This window comes from Furipterus horrens, unplaced genomic scaffold, assembly GCF_987537825.1.
Source record: "Furipterus horrens unplaced genomic scaffold, mFurHor1.1.pri manual_scaffold_2, whole genome shotgun sequence".
Classification (NCBI taxonomy): domain Eukaryota; kingdom Metazoa; phylum Chordata; class Mammalia; order Chiroptera; family Furipteridae; genus Furipterus; species Furipterus horrens.
Genome location: NW_028327172.1, coordinates 3,895,354 through 3,914,099, shown reverse-complemented (window position 1 = coordinate 3,914,099; position 18,746 = coordinate 3,895,354). Strand labels below are relative to the sequence as shown.

Here is an 18,746-nt window from a genome sequence, read left to right as displayed (position 1 = left end):
TGGGGAGCCAAGTCTGGGCCTACTCTAGAAAAAGGCTTGCTTAGGTAGAGGGGAGGACAGAGCCCTCCATGAGACCCTGGCCCTGCCTCTGACATGCTGTATGGTCCTGGGCACATCCTGGCCCCCCTCTGCCCATCAGTGTCCCCGTGGAACTGGGAACTGTGGGCTTGGCTGCTTGGCTGCCCGGTGAGACCAGGCCAGTAGGCCATTAGGCGGGATGCCGGTGGTGTTTATTTTCATGGTTTACACACTAAAAGAGCCTCTGCATCCTTGTCACTCCCTGCTCCCTTCCCCCTGGGTTGGGTCCCCCTACATGAAAGAGAAGTAACACCGAGGGGTAGGCAAAGATGCAAGGTGCGGAGCTGGGGGGCCAGAACCGGGGCCAGAGGTCTCGGCCCCCAGCCTCCCACTCGTGGCCACTTGGGCCCCTGAATGTGTGAATAAATAACCCAGGTCCAGCCACAGCGTGGGCCTCACTCTCCACAGTCCAGCTTGAGGCTGATGCTTCGGGCCTTGCCCCGGGCCAGGGTGGTGGGCGGTGTCCCTGGGCCCTCTCGATCCGCCTGGCTGGGACCCCTTGAACGGAGCAGCTGGCTCTGTTTGCGGAGGAAGTCCACAGGGGCAGCCCCACCATAGCTGCTCTTGGCCAGGGTGGCTCTCGAGGGGCCTGTGGGGGCATGAGGGTGGGAACCAGCTTCCAGTTGGCCCAGGTGGGCCACGTAGCCATCTGACAGGAACTGTGGACAGAGGCGGGCAGGTATGAGGGGATGGTGGTCTCAGGCCCACACTCTGCCCTCCCGTCCTTCCCAGGCTCCTGGATGGTGCTGGCTGCCTTCTGGGCCCAGCAAAGCCTGTCCCGGAGTCTTCTCTCAGCAGACAGGAACCTCAGGCTGGGAGCTGGGCCCCTGGGCTTCCTCCCTATCTATAAAATGGTCTTGGCAGGGGGTGGGTGAGGGGAGGTTAATAACAGCAGCTAACATCCCGCAAGTACTTTTTTTATGCCCAGCCTCGTGCACGTTGATGTGCAGTAAATCACATGACCTTCATGACAGCTGTGAAGGTCAATGCTATTTCATTATTTCCATTTCACAGACAGTGAACTGGGCTTAGAAAGGTCAAGGCCCACGCCCAGGGCCATGCCACATGGAGTCAGCACTCAGCCCGAGTTACCCATACTGGTCTGCCCAGTAGCTCCAAGCTGCTCATGACCCCTGTCCAAGGAGGAGCCCAGGTCCCCTAGGCCTGCCAGTCAGCCTTCTCCTAGCCACCCCCTCAGGCTCTTCTTAACACACGTGGACCTTATGACCACAGACCCAGGCTCCCAGCCCTCACCTGGCACTGTGCTTGCAGCTTCCGTACGGCGCGGCCCACGATGTAGGTCTGGCTGGGGGGCAGGCCCAGCGCCGCGTATACGGCTACATCTTTGGGGGACCCGTAGCCAGCTACGATGTTCAGTTCCACCTGTGGTGGGAGAGGCCAGTGAGCCACCCCGGGACTGGGTGTGAGGCTGGGAGTAGGGTTTGGTGGGCTTCCCAGGTCAGGTAGCTCAGGGAGCCACGCTAGCTGGACAGAGGTGGGGCAGAGTCCTCCATCACCAGCCACCGGGCGAGGCAGGACCAACTGCATCTCCCCAGTTGGCCCTAAGGATCCGGGGCTCCTTGGAGCACAATAGGACAGGACCATAGGAACCACTCCCATTAGTTAAGGTCCTGGGGATGGGCCCTCCCCCAGTCGCAAGCCACACCTCCTGCACTAGGCTCTGCAGAAACACCGATTTCTGGCGCAGCGGGTCATGGGTGAGGCCATCGCAGAAGGAGACGACCCCGTGGGGGAAGTTGTGCTGTGACAGCCAGGCCACCACACGGTGCTTCTGCATGTCAGGCCGCCCGGTTACGTACACAATCAGGTAGCCCGCATCCTGCCAGTGCCTGTAGGATGGGGCGGCGGTCAGCTCCAGGTGCCAGGGGTGGGGGCCGGTCTCCAGGGTGAGCCTGGCGGTGGCCGCTCCTACCTGACCACATCCACGGCGCCAGCGCGCACCTTGGGGTCGCTGCCCATGATGGAGACGCTGGCAGTGAAGGAGCCGTCTATGCTGAAGACCACGGCCTCGGTGCCGCGCGCCACCACTGTCAGGCAGCTCTCGGCGTACGTGTGGTCGCCCCTGCGGTCCGCAGCGTGTGAGCGGCTTGGGGGCGGGTGGCGGTGAGGCCCGGCCGAGTCCCGCTCCCCCGAGAACTGGCCCACCACATGCTCACCTGACCATCATGCGCACCGGGTAGACGCCAATGCCCAGCGCTCGCTCAGGGGGCAGCGGAAAGGTGAGGCGGCCCGAGCTGTTGGTGATCTCGGTGCCAAAGTGGATCCACTTGCCAGACAGCGGCTGTGTCATGATGTAGATGTCCACCTGGTGAGGAGAGGGGGCGAGAGTGTCCGTGGGGTGCAGACCTCGGGCGCCCGCTGACTTTGAATGGAGGAGGGCAGAGGCGAGCCTGTCCACAAGGGTGGATGGGGCTGAGCGCTCAACCCGGCAGGCCGGGAGCTGTCCAGGGGACAGGACGCAGGACCGGGAACTGCCGCTTGGGGGCGCGGCTGGCCGATGGGGGCGGGCCTACCCGGGGCCAAGGCTACTGGGTCCTGACCTTCTCTCCGGTGAGCGTGACCACGTCCAAGGGCCCGTACATGAAGCGCCCGTTCAGCACCTGGGGGCGGCCCTCGCACACTACCGTGTCGTTCGCCCGGTGGTTGGAAGTGACATTCTGGCGGGGAGAGACAGGAGTGCATAGCCAGCCAACCAGATGTCGCGGGTGCAGGGGAGGGCGGAGGTATGGGGGTGACCAGTGGCTCCCAGGGGCGGGACTTGGGAAGAGCGTGGGGGCGGGGATACTGGGCAGAGGGGCAGGGCCTCGCTTTTGAGGGCTCGAAGGGCCAGTGCACCTACTCGGATCTTGACTTGCGTGCGTTTGCGCTGCCACTTCTCCCTGGGGAAGGCCGGGCTGTAGATGGACGGCTCCTCACACTCGGCCAGCTGCGGCTGCTCCTTCTCGATCACCTACGCAGGCCCGGGCTAGGTCACGTGAACAGGGTCCCGGGGCGTCCCCTCCCCCGGCCCACAGCTTCCCATCCTTGTCCAGTCCCCATGGTTCCCATGTCCTACCCCGCCTCCGCGGCCCACCTGGCGCAGGATGAAGGCTACCACGTCGGCCGACTCCCAGTAGCTGGCGTGGAAGAGGTGAGGCAGCGTGACGGTGGGGAAGGCGGTGAGCGCCTCGGGGCAGTAGAGCGAGTAGTCAATCCGCTTGGTCCCCCACCATCGCTCCAGGACTGCACAGCCACGGTGGGCAGGGAGTCAGGGTGGCCCTCCGCCCCACGCCCACCTGCTTGGCCCCTGGGTGCTTCTCCCTCCCTCCTTTCCTCCGAGCCTGCTTCTGGGCTGGGTGCTGGAGGAGGGGGCTTCCGGAGCAGACGCTGGGGAAGGGGCGGTTCAGCTGGGCTCTGGAAGTGGAACAAGGGTGCCCTCCCCTGGCTGGGTGGCTGGCTGACTTACTCTTAACCACCTCACTGGTGCTGCTGGGGGCAGCTGGCTGGGCCTGCGGCTCCGCGCCCAACTCACTGCCCTTCCAGAAGGCACCGCTGGTAGAGGTGGGTGTTGAGGGCACCAGCATCTCCAGCTCCTCCAGAAAGAGGCCTGAGTGCGTCTGCAGAGTGTCAGCTGGGGAAGAGGGGCAACCTCAGCAGCAGGCTGGGCCAGGCTGCCCGCCTTCCCACCCAGGCGTTCCGGGACAGCTCAGCCCCCTCGCCTCCACCATCTCCCCTGCCAGCCCTCCCTGGTCAGGTCTTAGCTAAGGCCCCACTGCTCCACATCTGGGTGCAAGTGAGGGGTGGGGGTACTCTCTCCTCCAAGCTCACTCCAACAGCCTGCTGCATTCTTGCTGGGATGCCTGTTGCCACCACCCCGACACTGGCCACTTGTCTCACGGGGCCAAACGCATGCACATACATGCCCCATGCTGATCCACGAGCACATGTGTGTGGATCACTGTGCACCCCTACACATAGCCCCCCACCCGCTCCACTGGTGGCTGGTCTCCTACTGCCACACAAGTGGCACTCTGCCTCCCCTAGTCCGGTCAGCACCACTGCCCCCTGGGCAGAGAACATCCGAGGGTCTTGAGGATACAGACCTCCTAAGGGGCTGGGGAAGGGCTCCCTGGTCCTGGCAACAGCGCCATGAGAGGTTACCTGTGATGTGGGAACTACCTCATGGCTCCTTGGGTGAGGGGGCCGGTCCCCATCCCTCCCTGCAGGGTCCCTCTTCCTCCCACTTATCTTGGTTGGGGGACGTACCCAGCAACAGGGATGAGCCATTTCCCAGGGGGAACTTCTGGTAGCGGGGTACGGCCAGTGGGGCGATGGCCTGGAACTTGGGGGCCAGCAGGGGCTCAAGACGGCAGGCACAGGGGTCAGCCGCGTGGAAGAGGTTGTAGATCTGCTCACAGGCTGGGCGCATTTGGACCACTGGTATCAGGAAGATAAAGCGGGGAGGCAGGGGCTGTGGGAAGCAGCCCTCTGACATGCCGTGGGACCCCACGCCAGCACTTCCCAAACTGTACTCCCTGATGGGGCAGCAGGGTCCTGCTGACTGAGACAGAGCCCTTGGCTAAGAAGAGGCCAGAACCTTCTATTGCAGAGGTGGTTCAGGATAAGTGGTTTGCATGCTTGTTGGACCCCTTCTCCCACAGAGCATCTGTGGGCATGAGTCCCTCTTGGTGCACTTTGGGAAACTTGGCATTGCAAGGCCCTACCTCCTGGGCCACGGGTTCCCCTTCTCTAGCCAGGCCATTTAATTTGTACATGGGGGACCGCAATGACGCCAGCGTCCCAGGTGAACCGACTTCGGAGGAGCTGGGGCAGGGGCATGGCTCCCACCCTACCCTGAGGGCTCACCCTCCAAGGCTGGCATCACGGTTTTGCGCAGAGCCAGCACCAGGCCCAGCGGGGAGCCGAAGAGAAAGAAGCCGGAGACCTTGAAGTCCAGGCGGGCAGCACTGACGGGACCGTCGGGAGCCTCAGAGGTGGCAGTGGGTGGGCAGGAGGCTGTGCTTGCCCGCCTGGGTTCCCTGGAACAGGGGGCAGTTGCAGGGGCCACCTGCAGGCTGTGGGGGAGGGGTGCTCGGTGCTGCTGCCTCAATAGCCCAGCACAAGCCCAGGATGGGGATGATGGGGCAGGAATATCACCTGTTCTGAGAGCCCTCAGGTTCAGGATTGGCCATGTCGCTGGGGGTGTGCTGGGTGGGTAGGGCTGAGGGTTCTGGGCTGGCCCGGCCCAGCCCCTCCACCCCGTCTGCCAGGGGGTCCCTCACTGGGCCGATCTCCGGGGAGAGCAGGTCATTGTTCTAGAAGGAACAGGGAACAGAAAATCCTTAGGACTGGAGGCTGTGATTTCTACTTATTTGGAAGTGCAGAGAGAGGCTTAGATGTTGGGCAGGGAGTCAAAGAAAGTGGGCGGGCAGAGCCCCAGAGGGAAGCAGCAGGGGCCTGTCTGCAGAGAGGTCATGTGCCAGGGGGCAGAGCCCTAGAGGAGAATAGACACCGCCCCCACCCCCCCCCCCGAGGAGGCCGGGCCCAGCCGCACTGACCACACTCCCGCGGCGGCTGCTGCCCCGGCTCCCGGTGCCCGCGCTGGCGCTGTGACAGAGCGCATCAAAGCCCAGGATTCCGCCCACGCCGTCTCCGATCAGCACCACCTTGGTGAGAGAGTGGCACAGTCGGGAGGGGCTGGCAGGCGGATGGGGGGCCCCACAGCAAGCGCCGGGGGGCACCATAGCTCCTGACCTGCCCGCAGAAGCCAGCGCCCTCGGACGAGCGCAGGAAGGCAGCGTAGGCCTGGTTGGTTCGGGCGATGACAGTGGCCACAGCACCCTGGTATCGGGAGGACGAGGTGGCTAACAGCGGCAGGGCGGCCAGTGGAATGTGGTCCTGGGAGCGGGACAGGCTGTCGCCATCGTGGCTGTAGGGACTCAGGCTGGAGGGAGAGGAGGTGTGGCAGGTGGGCGGGGGCCTGCAGCCCCGTCACTGCCCCCTCCTAGTCCCCTTGGCCTGCCAGCAAGTCCTAGTGCCATGGGGCCTTCGTGGGGAGCATCAGCACCCTGGAGGCCTTTGTGATGAAGACATTGACTAAAAACTGAAGTCAGCTGTGCATCTGGCTGGCTTCCCCGCCTCCTCCTGCTCCCCCCATGGGGTCTTCCTGGTCCCTGGAGCCCCCTGGTGGATGTCTGCACCTTGAGGGCCCTGTACACCCCCCACCCTTCCACCCCTGGTCAGTACTCGGAGACGAGGGCATATGCAGCGGCACAGATGGGCGGGCAGGGCACCAGGCGCAGCGCCACGTGGCCCAGGGCCTCGGGGAAATGGATGCGGGTCACAGCCTCAAAGGCCAGGCTCAGCGTCTGCACATCTGCCTGCTTGGAGTTGGCGTCCCCAGGGCCGGAGTCCAGGATGTTGCCGCTATGCAGGATGAGGAAGAGGGCATGGACCGCACATTCCTCGGCTCCCTGCTCCCCGGCTCCGTCTGGGCCCTGTGGAGCACAGTGGGGTACCGAGGGTGTCAGCAGTGGCCTGGCAGGTGGCTGGGCACAACTGTGCCACAGGGTGGCCGGCCATACATACCTCTGAGTCCCTGGGTGCCGGGGCCCCGTCCCTTATATCTTTGGTGGCCTCGGCTCCGGGGTCTGTAGGACAGAGGACAGACAATGAAGGAGACTGTGGCTTCCTTGGTCGGTTCCTTCACCTGACACTTCAGATACTCCTGCTCTTCTGCCTGCCCGAGTGGTACCCCCAACCCCCACCTTCCCCTGACCTTCTCTCCCTACTCCGCTCTCCCAGGTCGGTTCGCGTTTCTGTGCTGGTCCTTGGCTGCGGGGGATGTCTGCTTCCCTGGAAAATTCCTTCTAACTCTGCCCTGTCCAGTAATGGTAGCCACTTAAACAGAAATGAATTAAAACGTAATACAATTCAAACTTGAGTTCCTCAATCACAGTAACCACATTTCAAGTGCTTAATAGGCACATGTGCCCAGTGGCTAGAACATTTCCGCCATCACAGAAAGTTCTGTTGGACAGAGCTGGTCCAATCCTTCAAACTCCAGCTGGAACAGCAGCTCCCAGGGGAAGTCTTCCTGGCCTCCCGATGAGCTCCTCCATTCTTTGTGCAATGTCTGAACCTTGAATACACTCCAGCCATCCTGCCACTCCCCTGTGTGTCTAAGGAGCACCCTCTCTGGACTGATGCTCCCCTTTTAACTTGGGACTGACTTTCCTCCGAGTTCCCGCTGCCTACGGGGTGCTGGCACCTGATCTGATTCTGGATCTTTACCTGGTGCCCCTTCGGCCTCCGTGGGGGAGGCAAAGGCGTCGATAAAGTCATTGGAATTCCACTTGGTCATCTCCTTGGGGAAGACTTCGTCACTGTCCCAGAAGCCTTCTGAAGGGACAAGGGGATGTGTCACAAGGTGGAAGAAGTTTCACAGGGACACACCCACTCGCACCAGAGCCCGCAGTGCTGACCGTGGGCATCAAAGAACTCCTCTTCGGAGCTGTTCTCTGAGTCCCGGGCAATGTTCTGCATGCGCCACTCAGACAAGCTCTGAGGAGACACGCCCCCTGCAGGGCCACATCGTTGTCAGCCTGGGCATTCAGCCAGGTCGCCCCCTCCGCTCGCTGGGCCTCAGCCTCACCTCCATGCTGGGATGAGTAGGAGGAGCGGGAAGATGAGGACCACTGCTTGCCAAAGCTGGCATCAGGTGAGGCATCAGGGCCAAGGGGAGCCTCAGGCCCCTCGGGGGTGCCTGCGTGGCTGGCCCCAACCCGGGCCTCGGTGCATGGCTTCCCAGGGGGTTGGGCCTCGGGCCCCTCGCTGTCCGTGTTGCACTTGGCCATACGCTGGGCCAGCATGCGGGCGGTCTCCTCCTCCAGTGCCCGGATATCAGCCATGCTCAGATCTGTCCATTCGTCCTGCCAGCACCAGGCCTGGCGGTGGGCCCGCAGCATCACTCGACGAAGACCTGTAGGTGCCCAGGCATCAGAACACTGCCCTCCCCACCCCAAGCTTCTCTGCCATGATGTGCACATGCCCAGCACCCCAGGTCGGTTAATGGCTCCTCCGGGCACACCACCCACTCAGGGCCACAAAGTAGGGCAGGGCAAGGGCTATCTAGGGGATGGAAGTGGAACCTGTGTCTTCCTGCCCCACCTCCCGCCTTGCCCGCTGCCTCTTCCCTCCCCCTGACACCCGAACTCAGCGCTGCAGGCACCCCCACCCCACAGGAAGCTGGAACCAATGCTTGTTCTTGCCTTGTCTGGTTTCGGGCTGACTTCTTCAGAGGAGTCAACAATTAAGGCATTAACAGTTAATGAAATTGTTGATGGTTAATGAAGGTGTTAATAGTTAATGGAAGTGTTGGCACATAATGAAGGGCGTAGCGAAAGATGATACCCATTCTGGGATATTTTTATCTTAAGAGAGGAAGAAAGTTGGAAACCTCAGTATCTAGGAAATACAGTAATAACGGTTGAATTATAATGATAAACTTCTGAAACAAAGTATCAGAATCTTATAGTGGTTACATGTGGGTAATCTTTATTTTCTTATCTGTGCCTTTGGTGTTTTTCTAAATGTAAGACAAGGAGCCTGTATTACTCTCTGGGCTACATTTGCTCATCTGTAAAATGGGAATAATAACAGTCCTGACCTTGAGAGGTGTGGAGTGTGTAGGAGATCTGGCACGAAAAGTGATTAATTAGCAAAGGATCTGGGGGGAGGGGATAAATGGAGCTCTGGGGTTGGGTTTAGGGTGGCGTGAAATGGGTTCCTGGGTACCGTGGCCAGAGGATGGGTCTCTGGGAGCTGGGGACAGGCGGGGCCCTGAGAAAATGACACCAGAGTCAAAGCCTTAGCCTGCACTTCTTAGCATGTTGCCAGTTAGGGCTGGTGACCCTCCTGAAGGTCTCTCGGTCTCACTGGATGTGCAGAACAGTGGAGAATCTTAGACTTCAAGGTCATGTTGCCAGCTTCTTACTCTCCTGACTCTTACCTGTACCTCAAGGCTAGTCTCCCGGGAAGCCTGGCCAGGCTGCGCCACTCCCCTCTGCCTCAGCGCTCACCACACCCAATGGGAAGGATGGCTTATGCTTCTGTGTGCCCTGGGGCCTGAGAGCACCCTGGCTGGTCACGCTGGGAAACCGGAAGTGCCCGCCGTGGGGCGCTTACCGACATCGTGGATGAACTGTTCGATCTTGGCCTGCATGCCCCAGTACCGAAACTCGACCTTGCACAACTTGTAGGCGCACATGAGGGGCCCCGTCTGAGCCGCCTTGCGAGCCCAGTCATCGGCCAGCGGTCCTCGGCCCGTCTTAACCGAGCGGTACAGCCGGGGGTCCTCTTCTGCTTTGTACTCGCCTGGGGCCACTGCGTCCCGCACAATGTCGATGGTGTCTGGGGGGAGGGGGGCGTCTAGCAGCACTGAACACAGCCAGCTCTCTCCAGCCCCTGCCACCCTTCCCCTTCCTCCCTTGGGACTGGGAGGGGCAGCCTTTTGAAGACAGGAAGCCTAGGCCTGGAGAGAGCCTGGGACTTGTCAGAGGCTGCCTATCAAGGTGTCAGGTGGCCTGAGAGGTCTTCAGGGTCGCCCTACTGGCTCCAGGCCTCACCCAGGATGCGCTGTCTCCTCTCAGCCCCGCTCAGGTTAAAGACGTTCGGCTGCTCTCCCCCGTCAGGCAGGTAATAGGTCTCTATTTCAATGGAGAATTTCTCCACAAAGGGGCAGGTGTACCTGGTTAGAGGGCAGGGGCAAGGGTCACTAACTGCCTACAAGGGCTGTTTTCCTTGTGGCCCCAACGCAGTCCCACCCACTCACCGGGTTCGGGTGTAGGGATAAGCGTTCCAGGATTCCTCCTCCACTTGCAAGGCGGCCTTGGGCAGCAGTGCCCGGAACCAGCCTGGGATGTGGGAGCCCACGTGGTACACCTTGTGTGTGTACTGCCCACTGCCACCGGGCCCGTCCATGTAAGGCCGGTTGGCCAGGATCTCCACGCCGCTGCCCTCACCACTGGACTCCTCCCGGCTCTTCTTCTGTAGTCCAGGGCAGAGGAAAATGCGGAGCTCAGCCCTACCTCCTGGGGTCCCCGGCTTTGCCTGGCCCCCCGCACTGGTCTGGGGCCCGCATCCCAGCCTTTCCGACGCCCTGAAACCCCGCCCTGGCCCCCCCATTGCTCCTGGGATCAGGATCGAAGCTGCTGTCCAGTCCTCCGCGGGGTTCCACAACCCAGCCCTCATTCAGTCACTCAAATATCTAGCAAGTGCTTTAGCCCAGGCGTTGCTTAGGGTTGTCTTCACTAGAATATGTTGATGAACGGAACAAAGACCCCTGCCCTTGTGGAACTTACATTCTAATGCAGGCGGACAGACACAAAAATTAATTACGGGGTGTGGTAGAAGGGGGTAAATGCTACAGGAAAAGAAAGCACAGGATAGGGTCAGGGGGATTGAGCAGGAGACTGCAATTTCCACAGATGGTCAGAGAAGGCCCCGGGGAGATAACAGGACTGATTGGAATGGGACTTCAAGGAAGGGAGGGAGGGGGCTGAGTGGTGTGGGGTTGGGGGCGCATTCAGGGCAGAGGAAAAGCCAGTGCATGCTCCTGAGGTGCGGCGGGCTGCATGCGCTCCAGGGTCAGCAAGGAAGCCGGGATGGGCAGGCTGGCAGAACTGAAGAGAGTAAAAAAGGCTCCCACCTCTCTGAGGACCGGACCCCTGTCCCTTCCCTCTGGGGGACCCCACAACCAGCTCCTGCCACACCCCTCAAAGTTTGAAAGCACTCAGATCCTGCCCTCCTGCAGTTCTGGAGCCCAAACTTGGCCCACGCGGCCCCCGGGCTGGATCTTGGCCCTCGTGCCCCTGAAGACTTGGACCCTAAGTCTGGGGTGCACTTCTGGAACAGGCTGCCCTGAGAGCCTGCCCTGGCCTCTTTTTCCCTGATAGCCCAAGCCCAGACCCCCTCCCTTTATCCTGCTGGCCCCTCTATTTCACAGTTTTGGTGCTTGATCCTAATCCTGTATCCCTGACCTGGGCTTTGTCAGGATCCTGCACCCTCTGGGGACCCCCTCCCTCTCAGTCTTGCCTCCTCATGCGCTCCTTCCCCTACCCTATGGGGTTACAGATTCTATGGAGGATTAAAGATCATACATGGGCTGGGCACTTGAGGGGGAAGGGGGGGGCACCAACAGGCCCTTCTGCCTTTATTTCCCACAGCCCTTACGCCCTCCCCCTGCATCGGAACAGGGGGATCTCTCTCCCCTCCTGTGGCCTCTGAGCCCTTTCAAGTCCCGGAGCAGGACTGGCTGGGGTTGGGCCTCAGCCCCTTGTCCCAGGTGCGGCCTGCATGCCCCTGCATGCAGTACGATGAAGCATCACAGAGTACGGTCCCCTTGGTCTTCCGCTTCCCATTGCCCTCACCTGGATCATGTAGAGCTGGGCCACCTGGTACTCATCCAGGCTCATGGGCAGCAGAATGTGGTACTCCTTGATGAGCATCCTGACAGCGCTCCGCCGGCTGCGTGCGGCCTCCGCTCCGCCTGGCGCAGGGCACGGCGCGGCAGTCAGTGCGGGGTGGCGGCGCGCAGTCTCGAGCCCTACGCGCAGGCCGAGGGGCTCGGGCCGCAGGACCCCATGCTCCGGCCCGCCACGGGGGAGGCAGAGGCGATCCCAGCGCTGCGGCCAGCGCTGCCGGGGGCCCGGAGCAGCAGCAAGACTGAGTACTGACCTCTTTTCGGCGCAGCGCCCGCCCCCCGCCCGTCGCCGTGGCAACCGCGCGCTGACGCGAGCCCCCCGGAGCTGCAGCGCAGAGCTGGCCAGCCTTGCCTCCCTGGCTGCGTTCTAAGCCCCCTCGAAACAGCATCCCTCAGAGACCCGCCCCCTGGAGGCCCCGTGCCCCTCCTTCCGGGCCTGCCTCCCACAGTCTCCTGCATCCCTTTCCTGGAGTCGGTGGGGTCCGGTGTCCCCCACTCCCTTTGTCCACTTAAAACCTTGTCCCTCGGGGTGTCTCTCCACGGAGCAGCCTCATGCGCCCCTCCTCTTAGCATCTGTCAGCGTTCCCCACACCCGAACCTGCCTTCCAGGACCGGATAACAGCTTGGCCCCCCCACACCTGCCTTCCCCACCCCGGCCGGCAACCCAGGCCTCGACTTTCCCCTCCTCAGCATCCTTCCTGCACCCCATCCTCCTTCCCAGGGGCTGAGGCAAGAGTGGCTCCACTTGGTATCCCTCGGGCTCCGGTCCCGAGAGACCAGCCCCGCTAACCCGCGCCCCGGTTCCGTTGCAGGTACCCATCCTACCCGACCGCCTCGCACCCAGCCAGCCGGCGAGAGGCCCCATTGTCCCCACTTCCCTCTGCTCCCCAGCGTTCCCGTCCCCCGCCGAGCTCTTGGCCCGTCCCAGCTCACCTCTGGTTGAGAGCGGGCGCCCCTCACCGGGCACGGGCGGGGGCGCACGGGCTATGGGTCTGAGCCCTGAGCGCCCCCAGCCCGTCTCGGGTTCCCGCAGTGGACGGACCCTCGGGAGTCGTAGCGCCAGACCATGGCCCCGACCTTTCTCCCCGGCGCCCCAGCCGTTCCTCCCCGCCGCCCGCCGCGTCACTGCGGCCGCCCCGCCCCCTTCCTGGGCCCGGCGGGCCCTCCCCACCGCGGCGGGGTCCCGGCTGCCCCGCCCGCGGCAAAGGAGGGCGGCCCCTGCCTTCCTTCCCCTAGGCGCCGAGGGGGTGGGGAGAGGTAGTGGTGCAAATGCCGGTGCTTTTTACTCCCTCTGCGCTTTGGAATCCCCAAAGCACTCTTGGTTTCTATTTTCACCCTGGCCCAGTCCTCCCATGTGCGAGGGACAAATGGCAGGGTCCCATCCCCATTGTCCCCAGCCCCTCAAACCTGAGACCCAGGGTAGGGGACATGCACCCCCCACAAAGGCTGGCCAGAAGCTGGTCTCCGACTTGCCTCTACCTAGGCGGTGGGGTTCCAGCGCCCTGGGCCTCTAGGGTCATTCAGCCACACACCCAAGCCGAGGCCCGCAGTCGCTCCCAGGACTGGCCCCTTCATGTGGCCCCACTTCCACCTTCCGGGTCCACAAGTCTGGCCAACCAGCCGCTAGAACCTGGGCAAAGGCTGAGACACTGGCGGGCTGAGCCCTTGGGACCACACCCGAGCCACCAGAGGCGCTGGGACAGCGCACAGCAGCGCCCGCGCTGGAAGCCCGTCCTCTCCCCCCGCTCGGCTTCAAAGGAGCTGCGGGGAGGGAAGCAGCAGGGGCTCCCCCGCTCCCCGCCGAGTCCGACCTGGGGTGGGCTCGGAGCCTCGCGGGCTGATTCATTCCGGCCGTTAGGGCCCTGCGGCGCGAGGGCGTGGCCTCCGCGAACCGGCATTTCCACCTTGCCAGGCATCTGGGCCCCCGGTGCCAGTGCCCTCCAGCTGTGGCGGCCAGGGCCCTGCGCTGCCCCCTGGCGGCGCCGCGTGAGTGAGGGCGGAGCTCGCAGCTCCCGGAGCTGGGCAAGCGGCGGGCAGACCGGGCAGGATCCCTCCCCAGGTCGTGGGGGTGGGGGTGGGGCAAGGCGGGGTCACACTCCGCGGCGCCTCTCCCGCCGCGGCCCCACTCTGAAGTCTTCTCTTTCCCTCTTTCTTCCCAGCCCACCCAGGCTTAGCAGAAGTACCGGACTCAGAAAGGCCAAGAGCTGAGAGAACAACTCCAAATTATCTTTTATTTATACAAAAGGGCATGTTTAGCAAAAGACACACTGACGAGAGAGGCTCTGGCCCGGGAGACAAGGCAGGGAGGTGACAGGCCCTCTGAGGCCCCGCTGGGGAGGAGTCCTGGGCAAGTGCTCTGTGGTGGGGCCACAGACAGAAGAAAGCTCCAGTTGGATCAACACGGACGGCAGGTCACGGGTGGGGCGCACAGTGACCTTGCTGCTATCTATTCCAGGGGTCCCAAGGTAGTGCTGCCGCCTGGAGTGAGAGCCACCCCCTGGTTCCTGGAGGGCACCCACCAAGGGACACAGGACAGGAAGCGCAACTCGGGGCGAAGGCCAGGGAGAAGCAGATGCTCTGCAGTGGCCCGGAAAGGTCCAGACTCGGAGGTGGAGGTGCTTCCTGTTACGTGCGGGCGTTCCGCTCTGTCTCTGCCAGGCACTCTCTGACTAAGGCCCGGGCATGGATGATGCCTGGGGTGGGGGCGGGGGTGAGGATCGGGGAGTAACATACAGGGTCTCGGCAAACCTCCAGTCCCACCCTCACCCTCCGGAATGAGCCCCCGCTCTCCCCACCCCCTTCCTTTCGGTAAGAGGGACCACGGTCTAACGAAGGGCTAGATGGGAACAGCGGTTTGGCTAATCCCCAAATTTGTCCTGTTGAAATACACATTCCCCGGTCCTTCCCTGGAAACTGAATACATTTCAATTCAATTCAACACAAATATGCCCCCGCTGGTGTGGCTCAGTGGACTGAGTGCCGGCCTGCGAACCAGAGGGTCACTGGTTCGATTCCTGCTCAGGGCAGGTGCCTGGGCCGCGGCCAGGTCCCGGTTGGGGTCGCGCAACAAGCAACCACACACTGATGCTTCTCTCCCTCTCTTTCCCCTCTCTCTAAAAATAAATAAATAAACTCTTAAAAACAAAACAAAACACATACGGGCAGTGATCCTGACCCTAGTCTAGGCTTGGCTCAGGGGACCTCCCGAGGCCCGTCCTTCCTTCCTGGGCCTGGGTTAGGGTGAAGGGGCGTGGGCCTCGCCGCACTCACCTCTCTTCAGGCGCTCCATGGCGCTCTTGCTGCCAGCGTACGTAGGTCGAATCTCTTTGCCCATCTCCTCTATGACCGACAGCAAGTCCGTGTAGGTGCTCTGGGAGCCCTGGGCGCCGGGCGGCTTCATCGCCTATGCCAAAGGAGCGCGGCGGGGCAGTGAGCGCAGGCCCTGGGGCCCCCGGTCCCCAAACGCAGGCACTCTCCCGGCCCCACTCACCTGCACGTAGCCCATGGAGGGCGGCCCAAAGTCGTTAAACAGGGGTCTGAAAGGGGCGGCGGCTCCCGGCACCGAGCCCGACGGCGACGGGACACTTCCGGCTGCAACATGCGCGAGTTAAGAGGTCAGCGCGGGCCGGGGCCACGTCCTCCCTGCGCTCCGAAGCCCCGGCAGGGCTCGTCCGACTCCTTCCGGCGGGATGCTTCACTTCAGGCTGCGCAACTTCAGGGCCAACCCCCGCCCCCCCTGCACCCCACCAAGCCCTTACGTGACCACGCCCACTTCGCCGGCCAGCAAACTGAGGCTCAGGGAGTGTCGGCAGCAGGCCGTCTTCTTCTCCAGACCTCGACAGCCCGGAGAGGCGAGCAGGGATGGAGCTGGATCCTCACCTGTAGGAACTGGGGTGCCGGGCCCAGGGGTGCTGGAGCCTGGGGTGCTGCTGGGGGCGGGGGCGATGGGTTTGTAGGACATCCCCAACTCTTGGGTGCGGCGGACGTCGGCCGGCCGCTCCTCCGGGGTTGGCTGCCTAGCCACTCAGCTGCGCTCTGATTGGTAGGCGGGCTGCACGCCCCTGGTAAATAGAGCTTGGGCCGGAAGGGCGGACGGGCACAAATGCTCTCTCACTCCCGATTGGTGCGCGCAGATGTCACTCGGGCCTCCTCATTGGCTGAGACCGGCCCCAACAGGCCGCAACCGCTGTTGATTGGTCTCTGCGCTCCGGACCTCGCACCTGTCTGCTCCGGATTGGGCGGTGTCCGCCGCTCTCTGCAATTGGAGAGTTCGCGGCCCCGGACCGCGCGCTCTCAAACCGATTTGTCCCAAGACTCGAGAGGCGGAGCCTCGGAAGCCGGGACCTGGGTTTGGTCCGCCGCGGTGCGCGCCGAGGGGTCTTCGCAGGCGCGGGCACCGCCCTAACGCCTTCCTCCCGTTGTTTCGCGCGGAGGATCCGCGCCGCCCGGTCTCGGTCCAGGTGGAGTTGCAGTCGCTTCCGCTGCCGCCACCGCCACCACAGAGCGCGCCTTTCCTCTGTCCCGGACGCCGGAGGACGCAGGGCTTTGACGTTCCGAGCCCTGCGTCTCACCCCGTGCGCTTTTACGTCACCTTTCGCCGGTTCAGCAACCTGTTCCTGATCTGCGCAGGCGCCCTCCTAAAGCATTGGTTTGTTCCCATGGAAACGGGTCCCTCACCATCGCCACCCTCGCGCCTCTTCCGAATTGCCTCTTTCTGGGGTGTAGGCTAGTGTTAGGTCCCACGGCGACCTCACCGACCCCTCAACCTGCTCGCGCAAGCCAAGGCCCCGACGCCTGGGCCATATAATGACAACAGTAGGAACAGCTCACCTTTGTCAAAGACTTACTGCACGCCAGGCCCTGTGTCCGAAGGACTAGAATCAGAATGACAGTTGGAATCTCACACTGTCCCCACTAGCGAGTTTCCCTCGGGCAAGGTCTTACCACAATATGCCTCCGTTTCTCCAGTCTCGTTTCAGACGCTAATAATAGCCTCTAGGGCTGTTGTGGGGGTTAAACGAATATTCATAAATGGCTTTATTGTCTCATTCTCTTCTGTGCCACTCCAGTGCCTCAAAATCTTTCCCTTTCTCTACGCAGACCCCTCCCCTCAAATCTCATTTCTCACTAGCCTAGATCTTACACTGTCCTCCGAACACTAACCCTCTCTCCCAGGCCACTTCTCCCTGAAACGGCTGTCTTTGTGTGCCCTTCATGCCCCCAAGTCTGTCTCCAGGACAGTCATTCCCTCATCCAGCAAACATTTCCTGGCTGTCCTCTGTGCCAAGCCTTGTGATGGCCACTGATGCGGAAATGGACGACCGTGGTCTCTGTCCTCAAAGAGCTCGGGTCTCGAGGAAGACAACAGGGAGGCAAAGGCGCACGGTGCAGTTAGACAGCGTGGAGAGCAGGACAGGGTGCACTGGGACTCCGAGGAAGGGGCCTGCCTGGTGGCAGCATAGAAGTCCTCCCGGAAGAGGTGTTGTTCAGTAGGTGAGCAAACTGTGATCTATGCCTCCAATGGATAGTGTTCAGCAATAAACGGAAATCATCTATCCAGCCATGAAAGGACACAGCTAGGCATATTGCTAAATGGAAGGAGCCAATCTGAGAAGGCCGCATATTGTATGCTTCCAAATGTATGACATTCTGGAAGAGGCAAACTTATACAGAAAGGAAAAAAATGACTGGTTGACAGGGTCGCTGGGGGGTAGAATGGAATAGGTGAAGCCTAGAGGACATTTTTTTTTAAGTCAGTGAACACTTATTTTGCATGATGCTGTAACGGTGAAATCAAGGCATTGGCATTTGTTAAAGAGTAACCTTGGGTATGTGTAAATCTTTTTTAAAGATTTTATTTAGAGAGAGGGGGAAGGAGGGAGCGAAACATTAACGCACAAGAGAAACATCAGTCGATTGCCTCTTGAATACCCCAAACTGGGGACCCCCGCAACTCATGCATGTGCCCCGACTAGGAATTGAACTGGCAACCTTTTGGTCTGCAGACCAGTGCTCAATCCACTGAGCCACACCAGCCAAGGCTAATGTATGTAAATTAAAAAAAAAAAATGTCATTTAGGTGGCTGAGAATCCCAGGATGGGGTGCAGAATATGACCGAAGAATCTAGCTGTATCACAAATGAATGAAACAGTTTCTCTGAAGGGGTGGGGGGAGTGAGGTGCTAATCTGGAAGTCAGGGGGTTCTGTAAGAATACAGGCAACAGGGATTTCACATAGCTCTGTACTCTGCTGCTGAGGTGGCTTCCTGGGGGGCAGGGGTTCATAGTTCGGAACCCACTGCACACGTGCACTAGAACTGAACGTTAAGTAGATGTAGGATGGGTGATTTCTCACCACGGGAGCAAGAAGTTACAGCTAAACCAGAGGAGGAAGCCAGACTGATGATCCATGTGGGAGTGGATTGGAATTGGAGGCATCAAAATGAATCTATGTTTAGCTTAATATAGGTACAACTGGTTACATACAGAAACAAAGGCGGTACAACTGGTTACATACAGAGACACTTACAAAGGCAGTACAATTGGTTACATACAGAAACACAAAGGCGGTACAACTGGTTACATACAGAAACACTTATAAAGGCATGTGTGCACAGGTCATTGTACACACACATCTCCTCTCTCCCAGCTGGGAGCGCCTAGAAGCAATCTAGCGTCCTGGTCTTGGTTTCTAACGCCATTCTCAGGTAAAATGAACCAGAGTTCTTTGCAGAAGTGACTGAGTCTAGACTTGGGCAGGAAATGTACAACATGATCCCGGAGCATTTTATAGTGCAGAACGTAATAAAATGCTGAAGACAAAAACCAAACCCCAAAGGAGACTTGACTCGGGGGGGTAGACACACAATACAATATACAGATGATGTGTTACAGAATTGTACACTTACAACCTAAATAATTTTATTAACCAATGTCACCTCAATAGATTCCATTTAAAAATAATAATAGCCCTGACTGGCGTGGCTCAGTTGGCTGGGCATCATCCCACAAACGGAAAAGTTGCTGGTTTGATTCCCAGTCGGGGAACATATGAGAGGCAGCTGGGTGATGATTCTCTCTCATATCGATGTTTTTCTCCCTCTCTCCCTCCTTTCCTCTCTCTCTAACAATAAAACATAATAACAGTAATAAAGTATTAGAGAAAAAACGCACAATTATGGGGGTA

The 18,746-nt window shown here is 60.7% G+C and overlaps 1 protein-coding gene and 1 long non-coding RNA gene across 3 annotated transcripts; one reads left to right on the top strand and one right to left on the bottom strand.

The window, feature by feature from the left end:
• Positions 1-208: 208 nt before the first annotated feature.
• LOC150017413 (cyclin-dependent kinase 2-associated protein 2) lies at positions 209-16,145 on the bottom strand. Of its 2 annotated transcripts, XM_090257620.1 has the most exons (26): positions 15,440-16,145; positions 15,051-15,151; positions 14,831-14,963; positions 11,508-11,626; positions 9,911-10,125; positions 9,705-9,826; positions 9,265-9,489; positions 7,733-8,059; positions 7,563-7,658; positions 7,372-7,479; positions 6,667-6,728; positions 6,325-6,575; positions 5,833-6,022; positions 5,637-5,744; positions 5,236-5,393; positions 4,945-5,153; positions 4,345-4,515; positions 3,545-3,709; positions 3,173-3,321; positions 2,939-3,049; positions 2,640-2,756; positions 2,256-2,404; positions 2,012-2,161; positions 1,745-1,928; positions 1,333-1,461; positions 209-737 (listed from the first exon to the last, which is right to left on the bottom strand). In XM_090257620.1, the coding sequence occupies exons 1-26, from the start codon at positions 15,519-15,521 to the stop codon at positions 474-476; spliced, it is 4,095 nt and encodes a 1,364-aa protein (XP_090113746.1). In that variant the 5' UTR covers positions 15,522-16,145; the 3' UTR covers positions 209-473. The 2 variants fall into 2 exon arrangements, with proteins under 2 accessions (XP_090113746.1, XP_090113737.1); XM_090257611.1 differs by lacking the exons at positions 209-737; positions 1,333-1,461; positions 1,745-1,928; ... (18 more) ...; positions 9,911-10,125; positions 11,508-11,626 and adding an exon at positions 14,126-14,253 and having other exon boundaries at positions 15,440-16,123.
• Positions 3,123-8,766, top strand: LOC150017414 (uncharacterized). The gene is made up of 2 exons (XR_016507241.1): positions 3,123-3,229; positions 6,883-8,766. It is a non-coding gene; the product is annotated as an uncharacterized LOC150017414 (long non-coding RNA).
• Positions 16,146-18,746: the final 2,601 nt, after the last annotated feature.

Coding starts and splice junctions, on each gene's coding strand:
- LOC150017413 (XM_090257620.1), bottom strand. CDS start 15,521: ATGTCCTACAAACCCATCGCCCCCGCCCCCAGCAGCACCCCAGGCTCC. Junction 15,152..15,439: donor CGGCACCCCAGTTCCTACAG/GTGAGGATCCAG, acceptor CGCATGTTGCAG/CCGGAAGTGTCCCGTCGCCG. Junction 7,480..7,562: donor GGAGTTCTTTGATGCCCACG/GTCAGCACTGCG, acceptor TTGTCCCTTCAG/AAGGCTTCTGGGACAGTGAC.